The following is an 11,115-nucleotide window of genomic DNA, read 5'->3' as shown; positions in this document are numbered from 1 at the left end:
TATTATTATTTTCTATGATCTGGATTTATGTCAATAAGTCAAATTATTTACTTGTATATACAATAAAGACAATGGACATATAAATATTTGAGTTCAATTTAAGCTATGGAATTGCTAGTGGATTTTATTTTTTCTTATTTATTTAGCATTTTTAAAGTTTCTTAATGAAACAAAGACACTCTTCAAAAGGCATATTCAAACTTAAAGTTTTGGTACAAAATGAGAAACAATTTTTAAATGTTTATAAAATTAGTGTATCAGGGTTTCTAGAGACTATATTCATGCATTGTTTTGTAAGTATTTGTAATATTTTATTTTAGCAGCATTATCATGAGTTTCAGGTAATTCCCTGATAGTACAAAGAAAGCAGAGCCCACAAATAGTGTCTGTTTCCCAATAATTTGTGTTTAATATTCCTTTTAAAACAATCATATAAGTATGTAAAAAGTGAATTGAGTCAAGATTAATTTTTTTTCAAAGAGTGAAACCACTATCTAATATTTAAAATTCCCTGTAGTATTATCCTCCCCCCAAAACCACCAAGTTTTATACTTTCTAACTTCAGACTATTTAAATATGCCTCAGTCTACACCACAGATGGTACAGAGTTCTCTCCCTGCAAGTCTTTTGTATTTTTGAATTAAACTCAATCTCACCCATGTCTTCACTTAATCTCTTAATTGTGACACTGAAAAAGTGGAAAGCCACTCTAAGGTGGAACTGATCTTATTTAGAATGAATAAATCTCATTATTTTACTTTTTTCTTTCCTTTTTCCAGTGCTCATTCTTGGTCCTTTCATTCTATTTGTACCACACATATTATCAGTGCAACAAATTTCATAAAACATTCTACCATCTAGTCTTTGTGGTCATTGGATATTAAGATGATCTCCCTGCATCCATGAAAGCAGGAAAAGAAGGCCTTCACTTCCTATGCCCTCATGTACCATAAAATATTCTGATTGTAGGCTGTTGCTCTAAAATTAATAACAGAGGTAGGTTTATTTCTTGTGACTGCTTGGTATTCATCAATGCAATTATAATACTTTCATGTTGGCCCTTTGGAAATATACACTTTGAAAGCAGAGATATTGTTAAAAGTTATAGGAACACATAATTTACAGGTTGTAACTAAGAATAATTATTTATAAAAAAAATTAGCCAAGTGTGGTCATTGGTGCCTGTAATGCCAGCTACTCGGGAGGTTTAGGCAGGAAAATTGCTTGAATCCAGAAGATGGAGGTTTCAGTGAGCTGACACAGTGCCACTGCACTCCAGCCTGGGTGACAGAGTGAGATTCTGTCTCAAAAATAATAATAATTATTATTAATAATTAGCCTCTAACCTCTGTGAGGCCAAGATGGGAGGGTGAGGCCACAAGTTTGAGAACAGCATGAGCAACATAGTGAGACCTCTGTCTCTATAAAAAGTAAAAGAATTAGCTGGGCATGGTAGTGCATGCCCCAAGTCCCAGGTACTTATGAGGCTGAGGTGGGAGGATCTCTTGATCCTAGGAGTTGGAGGTTACTGTGAGATATGATTGCACTACTGTACTCCAGCCTGGATAACAGAGTGAGACTGCCTCTATATAATAATAATAATAATAATAACATAATAATAATATGAAGTTACTGGGGAGCAGGCATAGATTAGGTGGAAAGGTAAATATAATTCACTGTTTATTATAACTATGTGATGAATTTATTATTAAAACTACACTAAGAAAGTACTTTCCCATGGATTAATTGGAAATTAAAAATATCATTAAAATAAATGCTGTTCAATAATCATTAGCACATATCCTGCCATAAACATTTTGGAAAGAATGGCTACATTACTGATTCAGTATAATGATTGAAGAAATACACTGAAGAAAACCTAGAGAACAGCAGACTTGTCTACAATCTTTACAGATGTGTTCCTGTATATTTTAACTAAGTTTGAGATAATGCTGAGTAATTATCTAATTACCATTTTAAATTAAGTTAAATGTTATAGACTGCTCCTCAATTATTTCTTTTAGTCTTTCTATCCCCACCCAATACTTATAGTAAAAGTGAATAGTTTCTTTAAAGTGTTTTTAGACAATATTTATCTTCCTTTCCATTGTGAGGAATTGACCAGGAATTAGTGCAATTGACCGATAATTTATGCACTAAAAAGACAAGATGAATTATGTAGGAAAGTAATTCATGATAAAGAACTTTAAATTTCTGCTATGTGTATACTATGTAAAAAATAGATATATGATCATATTGAAGGACATGGGAGAAACATGTCAATCTACAAAGAAAGTATTTTCATTTGTCCACATATAGGCTTGAAAATTTTTGCTTTACATGCTATGCTACTAGAATATTTCTCCTATGAACTTGACTTCAAAACCTAAAAGAATGCATTTGCAGAATTATGACCACAGAGTTGGGAGGGAGATTATTCTTACCCTTTCATTTTCTATTAATTAAAATTCTAATTTCTATCTTTCTAAATCATTACCTTGATTTAAGTTAATTTGGCTATCAGCTAGCAGCAAATTGTGTCAAAAACTAATTCTTATATTTAGTTTCAATTATACTCTCTTATTTTTTATTTTTACTCTATTTTCCAATCCCCTCCTCTCCATCATCATCTCATTTCCACGTTAAAGCACAAAATGCCAATAAAATAAATGAGAAACTTAATTCCTGGGAAATATAAAGGAAAATGAGAATATTGAAAATTACCACAGAACACTTATATTTTTAGAACAAATATGCCACCCTGAGAATATAAAACTATAAGAATCTGAGTGTATATCATTAAATAATAGTCCAATGTGCTATTCTTCTATTTTGATAATTTAAATTGTATCAACCCTCCTTTTTTATAAATAGCCTTTTCTGGAATGGCATCTAGTATTACATAAAAGGCCTCTAGAATCTGTGTTTATTCTAAACAGAATAAACAAATAAAAGACAGCATCTAATATATGTACTTTGGATGTGCAAAAGTTCAGGAAGGTAGATAAGAAGACTGATTTTTTAAAGCGCAGGCTTTTGAGAAATAAGGAATCTGACAGTTAAGAGTAATAATAGTAATAATAGTGACGATTCAGAAACTTTTAAGAGTTGAAGAAACAAGGAACTTTTAAGATACAACCTTTTAAGAATAAATTCACTCTGAGTTAGTACTATACAAATCAGGTTATTGTAATATCTAAATATTTGCATGTTTCATTTTATCTGTAAATATATAATTTTATATTTTTGAAAATGATAAACAGAACTTGATCAATAATGATTTTGTGTTTAAGACTTTTAAAATATATTTTTAAATAACTATGCTTTTCTTCTAAATAAATATATTAAAATAACTGAAAGAGTTTATTTCTAAGTTTCATTATTGAATTTTAGCTCTAGGGAACAAAATAATGAAGTAAAAACTTAGAGTCCCTAACATACAAGGCTTTTAGAAAGTTATATAATGAATACAAAAATACAGATATTGCAGGCAAGCAGTTCGTGTTAACATTTTGCAATCTAGTTAGTGCACAATTTCAACTATAAACACCAGATTTAAAAAAAAAAACATGAAGCTACTACTCTATAGGCAGCATTCTTGTGTTTTCTGCACACGTGTGCAAACACTGCAGAACTGTGTTAGTTGAAAATTTAACATAATGTATTATTTAGCTTGCTATAATAACACAATGTCCTATTAAGCATTTAAAGTGACGTATTATTATTTCCATCAAAATTCACTTGCACTATATTTGGTATTGAAAGGGAGTGGAAAGACCATTTGCAGAAAGAGGAGGAGTTGAGCAGTCCCAAGGTGGAGCTGTCTCTTGTGTTATATGACACTGGCAGATTAAAACGCTCTGATGGGGAAGGGCTTAAAGGCTGAGTCAAAAGCCAAGAAGTCTCTTTATTTACGCCTACCTCCCAGCCCTTGGCAATCTGACTAATAACAAACTGAGCTAACAAGAAATACTAGAAAAGGAGGAAGGAGAACATTGCTGTAGCTTGGATCTACAACCTAAGAAAGCAAGAGTGATCAATCCCAGCTCTGTTCAACATCTTGTTTACTTACTGCATTCAGCAGCTTGCAAATGGTTAACTATATGCAAAAAAGTCAGAATAGCTGTGAAGTATGCCGTGAATTTTAATTGCGGGAAAAAGGGACAATTGCTTCAGGATGCTCTAGTATGCACTCTGCTTGAAATTATTTTCAATGCAATGTTCAGCATTCTGTCTTTGACCAGAGGTTTTAACTTTATGAAGCTATGAGACTTGCCAAATAGTGATATTTGAGAAGAAAGTACACAGGGTTGGTGTTTTCTTTTTTCATAAAGGAACTGAATTACTTCGAACACCTCTTCCAGCTGTGCATTACAGATAACGTCAGGAAGAGTCTCTGCTTTACAGGTAAGATGAATGTTTCTAGGCTTTTCTTATACTTATCTTTGCATTATAGTAAAGTGAGTGAATTTATATGTTCACCTTCTTTAAATAAACAACTTTGCATTAAAGGATATTCAATTTCATTCTTGCTTACTGGCACAACTAACACTGTAGCAGATGCCTGTATTCTCTGAGCAGCAGACATTTAGTCTAACAGCTGGCTCTAGAGAACAAATATAATATTCCACTATTTCTTTTACGACATGCAGTTTGTTGTTAGAAACTAAATATGTGTGCTTTCTGAAGGAAGGATCACTTTCAAATGTGAATGTTGAATTGCAAATACAAGCAGAATATTGAATAATTTTTTTTGCATTTTGTATGCTACTTATAGGATTTTCTGACTTAAAATATGTAGTTGCAGAAAACATGTCAACGAGTATCTTTTGACCTCTTTACCACTGTATCAGATATTGTCAGTAGAGAATCGCTTTTCAAATTTGTGTGTATTTCTGAAAAGATTAGAAACTGTTTCCCAGCACATTTTGAAAAGTATAAAATTCATATAGAACTTTAAAAATAACAAGAGTTTATCACTAAAAGATTATTTACTATTTTCTCCAGATGCTACACCTGGTGAAATAAACCTTATTCTTTCTTGGTTATTTAAGAATAAGTACTTTTAGTGGTTGTGGAAGCTAATCCACAAGATGAAGATTCCAATTACAATCTGCTTGTTTATAACCTCAGCTCACAAAGCTGTTTAAAATCAAACTATTTCCCTATAGAAAAATAAAGTCTTCTAACTTTTCCTTTACATAGAAACACAATATGTTGTTTGGTCTCTTTGGTTGCCTTTCAGAAACTTTGTACTATATGTGTTTTGAATAAAACATCATGTTTTCAGGGAATGAAAGTTTACTTTCAGGATTATTGATTGGGTTCTGGTATGTTTTATCTGATCGTGAATTTTAACTTGATTCAGTTACTGTTCACATTTCAAACAACAAAAAATGAAAAGTGATAACTATTTTGAAAAGTTAAATAGTCATAAGATGTGGTGTTTATATTTCAATTTAGTTTATATAAATTTAAAGTATAATATTTAAAGAAAGGAAATAAAATTAGATATCATTATAGCTATAAATGTTTACCTTGTATAACTGTCATTTAAAACTTAAAACCTTTTTAAGAATTGCTGTTTCAGATGCATTTCTTAATGTTTAAGGAATTGTAATACATGATGTTATTCTGAACCATCCTTTTTTTTTTTTTAAACAAATTTGAGATATCAAAAAGTTTAATATAGTACAGATTGTTTCAGATTTCATCATTTGTGACTTTAAGCCTTATAATAAAGGAGACCAGCTGCCTCATTATGTGATTACATTCAGTGCCCTAAAAACTGTTTCAAAACCTCATTAGGAAGTCATTAGCTATGTTTATATGAAGTATTGTTTATTCTTTTACAATAGCCTGAAATGTGTGTTAAAGATTAATCTTTCTTTTTTAGTTTTTATGATTTCAACCTCATCTATAACATAATTAAAAAGCAAGAAATATACTGATCCTAGAAATTCAATATTAAATATAATGATTTAAGTGAAATTTCAATGATCACTCTTAAGTGTATGTATCCGATACTATTACGCTTATACAAACTGCCCTAGATTGAATAGTTAAAACATAATTATTATAGTACTGTATTTTATTACATGATCAAAGACACATTTTCCTCAAGGTTTTTGAAATAAACAACAACATATATATATACACATATGTTTTGGCTTAAGATATATCTATATATACATATAATATACATATATATGTATATATACATATAATATATATATATATGAAACTAAATGTGTGTGCTTTCTGACGGAAGGATATATATATGTATCTTAAGCCAAAACTGAAGCAAGTTAAAACACAGACACAGTTATTAGATGTTATCATGTGACACCCAGTTCAACAATATAAAGAAAGAAAATGCATGCTACATGCATACATGCACACACATATACACATAGGTACACATACCTTGTGTTTATCATTTTTACATTCCCTACAGTTCTCTATGCTTCTTGCTAGTAACTACATAGTTGCCTTACACTATAATACTCCAGCCTTAAATTTATGTACCTTAAGGTTAAAAAAAAATGTTTTCAAATGTATAACTTTGCATCATCATGAAGTATCAGTGCTCTAAGCCAGCACCTCTCTCATCTGTTAAAATGCAGGTTATTCATAGATGTGACACAAATAATGATATAATGTTTTACATTCTCTTTGACCTAAATTTTATATTGTGACCGCAATGCAAGTTAAAAGTAAGCCAGACATGCCTGACCGAGTATTAGGAAGAAAAAGAAAAAGAAAAAAAAATGATGTAAATGTAACAAGGTACCCATATTTTCATGGTAATCAGTCATTTGGTTTTTGGAGAAAAACTTGTTATTTTGAAAATGTCAGCTTCATCTCCACCTCAATTCTGCCAACTAAAGTCCCTTGCTATTGCATTTTATTTTACAGAATCAGATTTCATCACATGACAACATGAAGCTGTGGATTCGTCTTTTTTATTCATCTCTCCTTGCCTGTATATCTTCACAGTCTCAAACTCCAGTGTTCTCAACCAGAGGCTCTTGTGATTCTCTTTGCAATTGCGAGGAAAAAGATGGCGCAATGATAATAAGTTGTGAAGAAAAGGGTATCAAGAAGGTATCTGAAATAAGTGTGCCACCATCACGACCTTTCCAACTAAACTTATTAAATAATGGCTTGACAATGCTTCACACTAATGACTTTTCTGGGCTTACCAATGCTATTTCAATACACCTGGGATTTAACAATATTGCAGATATTGAGATAGGTGCATTTAATGGCCTTGGCCTCCTTAAGCAACTTCATATCAATCACAATTCTTTAGAAATTCTTAAAGAGGATACTTTCCATGGACTGGAAAACCTGGAATTCCTGCAAGCGGATAACAATTTTATCACAGTGATTGAACCAAGTGCCTTTAGCAAGCTCAACAGACTTAAAGTGTTAATTTTAAATGACAATGCTATTGAGAGTCTTCCTCCAAACATATTCCGATTTGTTCCTTTAACTCATCTAGATCTTCGTGGAAATCAGTTACAAACATTGCCTTACGTTGGTTTTCTAGAACACATTGGCCGAATACTGGATCTTCAGTTGGAGGACAATAAATGGGCCTGCAATTGTGACTTATTGCAGTTAAAAACTTGGTTGGAGAACATGCCTCCACAGTCTATAACTGGTGATATTGTGTGCCATAGCCCTCCAATTTTTAAAGGAAGTATACTCAGTAGACTAAAAAAGGAATCTATGTGCCCCACTCCACCAGTGTATGAAGAACATGAGGATCCTTCAGGATCATTACATCTGGCAGCAACATCTTCAATAAATGATAGTCGCATGGCAACTAAGACCACATCCATTCTAAAACCACCCACCAAAGCACCAGGTTTGACACCTTATATTACAAAGCCATCCACTCAACTTCCAGGACCTTACTGTCCTATTCCTTGTAACTGCAAAGTCCTATCCCCATCAGGACTTCTAATACATTGTCAGGAGCGCAACATTGAAAGCTTATCAGATCTGAGACCTCCTCCACAAAATCCTAGAAAGCTAATTCTAGCGGGGAATATTATTCATACTTTAATGAAGTCTGATCTAGTGGAATATTTCACTTTGGAAATGCTTCACTTGGGAAACAATCGTATTGAAGTTCTTGAAGAAGGATCATTTATGAATCTGACAAGATTACAAAAGCTCTATCTAAATGGTAACCATCTGACCAAATTAAGTAAAGGCATGTTTCTTGGTCTCCATAATCTTGAATACTTATATCTTGAATACAATGCCATTAAGGAAATATTGCCAGGAACTTTTCATCCAATGCCTAAACTTAAAGTCCTCTATTTAAATAACAACCTCCTCCAAGTTTTACCACCACATATTTTTTCAGGGGTTCCTCTAACTAAGGTAAATCTTAAAACAAACCAGTTTACCCATCTACCTGTAAGTAATATTTTGGATGACCTTGATTTACTAACCCAGATTGACCTTGAGGATAACCCCTGGGACTGCTCCTGTGACCTGGTTGGACTGCAGCAATGGATACAAAAGTTAGGCAAGAACGCAGTGACAGATGACATTCTCTGCACTTCCCCTGGGCATCTCGACAAAAAAGAACTAAAAGCCCTGAATAGTGAACTTCTCTGTCCAGGTTTAGTAAATAACCCATCCATGCCAACTCAGACTAGTTACATTATTGTCACCACTCCTACAACAACTAATACGGCCGAAACCATTTTACGATCTCTTACGGACGCTGTGCCACTGTCTGTTCTAATACTGGGACTTCTGATTGTGTTCATCACTATCGTGTTCTGTGCTGCAGGGATAGTGGTTCTTGTTCTTCACCGCAGGAGAAGATACAAAAAGAAACAAGTAGATGAGCAAATGAGAGACAACAGTCCTGTGCATCTTCAGTACAGCATGTACGGCCATAAAACAACTCATCACACTACTGAAAGACCCTCTGCCTCACTCTACGAACAGCACATGGTGAGCCCCATGGTTCATGTCTATAGAAGTCCATCCTTTGGTCCAAAGCATTTGGAAGAGGAAGAAGAGAGGAATGAGAAAGAAGGAAGTGATGCAAAACATCTCCAAAGAAGTCTTTTAGAACGGGAAAATCATTCACCACTCACAGGGTCAAATATGAAATACAAAACCACGAACCAATCAACAGAATTTTTATCCTTCCAAGATGCCAGCTCGTTGTATAGAAACATTTTAGAAAAAGAAAGGGAACTTCAGCAACTGGGAATCACAGAATACCTAAGGAAAAACATTGCTCAGCTCCAGCCTGATATGGAAGCACATTATCCTAAAGCCCACGAAGAGTTGAAATTAATGGAAACATTAATGTACTCACGTCCCAGGAAGGTATTAGTGGAACAGACTAAAAATGAGTATTTTGAACTCAAAGCTAATTTACATGCTGAACCTGACTATTTAGAAGTCCTGGAGCAGCAAACATAGATGGAGAGTTGGAGGGCTTTCGCAGAAATGCTGTGATTCTGTTTTAAGTCCACACCTTGTAAATAAGTGCCTTACCTGAGTGTGTCATCAATCAGAACTTAAGCACAGCGGTAACCTATGGGAAAAAAAAAAGAAGAAAAAGAAGCTCAGGGATCACTGGGAGAAGCCATGACATTATCTTCAGGCAATTTAGTCTGTCCCAAATAAAACAAATCCTTGCATGTAAATCATTCAAGGGTTATAGTAATATTTCTCCATATACTAAAAAGTGTTTCATAGAAGTCCTCTTGCACATCTAAAATGGTTGAACATTTAAGTATCCCAAATTTCCTTGAATTGCTTTCCCTATAGATTAATACAATTGGATTTCATCATTTAAAAAACATACCTGTATATGTAATTATAATATGTAAGGAATACATTGTTTATAACCAGTATGTACTTCAAAAATGTGTATTGTAAAACACACCTAACTTTCTTGCAATAAATGCAAAAGAAACTGGAACTTGACAATTAGTAATAGTGAAGAAAAAATATAAAGGTTGTAATTATACACACCATGGGTGGCTCAAAACTTTGAACATTTGAGCGTAAACAAATGCCACTCTCATGCATTCTAAGTTTAGAAAGTAAAAATGATTAACAGTTCAGGTGGAATAAATAAGCATACTTTTTGGGTTTTCTACACATTTTGTGTAGATGATAATTTTAATGTCAGTGCTGCTGTGAACTGAACTATGTCATTTATGCTCAAAGTGTAATTCTTCTTCTTGGGATATTTTTAAAATGCTACTGAGATTCAGTTGTACATATGATTAGAGACTCTGTTGAGTTTGCTTTATTTCATAGGATTAATTCTTTGTAAATTTGAATGACCATGATAGAAATACATTTCTTGTGGCGAGTAATTCACAGTTGTAAACTCAATAGGAAAAATTTTATTTTTATTGATGTATATTGATAGATGCCATGAATCGGTAGCAAAAGGCACTTCTAAAGGTAAGTGGTTTAAGTTGCCTCAAGAGAGGGACAATGTAGCTTTATTTTACAAGAAGGTATAGTTAGATTTCTATGAAATATTTATTCTGTACAGTTTTATATGTTTTTGGTTCACAAAAGTAATTATTCTTGGGTGCCTTTCAAGAAAATTAAAATTACTACTCACTACAATAAAACTAAAATGAAAACTCTTTTTTAAATGTGCTTTCTTATATTAGCCTGACTTATAATGCAATCAAGTAAGGATTGACACATACACAAACATACAGACACACAAACAGAGATTTCTGTTTGTTGTTTTACATACGGAAGTATCCCCTTCATGGTGTGAAAAAGTCTATTTAAATTCTGGTATGATTAACAGGGAGCCCAACTTAAAATATGTCTAGCAGTTTTCCCTTTCAAGCAAATCATTTTCTAATGAAATACAAAAGAAAATGATTTATTTCTCTCCTTTCTAATTATAGAATCAATCATAACTGCACATTTTCACAAGACAAAGTGAAATTATTCAAGGTAATCTAGGAATGTATTCTGAACACCACACAGATTCATGCACTGGGTTATGAAGGAACACATTTTCCTGGAGGAAGTCCTCCCTTCAATTTACTTAACAATATTTCAGTGATTCCTAAATGTTCTATTAAATGT

General features: G+C 32.9%; 1 protein-coding gene across 1 annotated transcript in view; it reads left to right on the top strand.

Annotated features, from left to right (window-relative positions):
- Positions 1 to 10,656, top strand: part of SLITRK6 (SLIT and NTRK like family member 6) — a 14,263-nt gene extending 3,607 nt beyond the window's left edge. The window contains exons 2-3 of the mRNA XM_017545987.2: positions 4,335 to 4,407; positions 6,919 to 10,656. Coding sequence (XP_017401476.1) covers positions 6,943 to 9,465 — 2,523 coding nt within the window. The 5' untranslated portion in view covers positions 4,335 to 4,407; positions 6,919 to 6,942 and the 3' untranslated portion in view covers positions 9,466 to 10,656. The remainder of the gene's footprint in view (positions 1 to 4,334; positions 4,408 to 6,918) is intronic.
- Positions 10,657 to 11,115: the final 459 nt, after the last annotated feature.

Source organism: Cebus imitator, unplaced genomic scaffold, assembly GCF_001604975.1.
Source record: "Cebus imitator isolate Cc_AM_T3 unplaced genomic scaffold, Cebus_imitator-1.0 Scaffold184, whole genome shotgun sequence".
NCBI lineage: Eukaryota > Metazoa > Chordata > Mammalia > Primates > Cebidae > Cebus > Cebus imitator.
The sequence above is the reverse complement of the archived record's forward strand: the minus strand, read 5'-3'. Positions and strand labels throughout refer to the sequence as shown.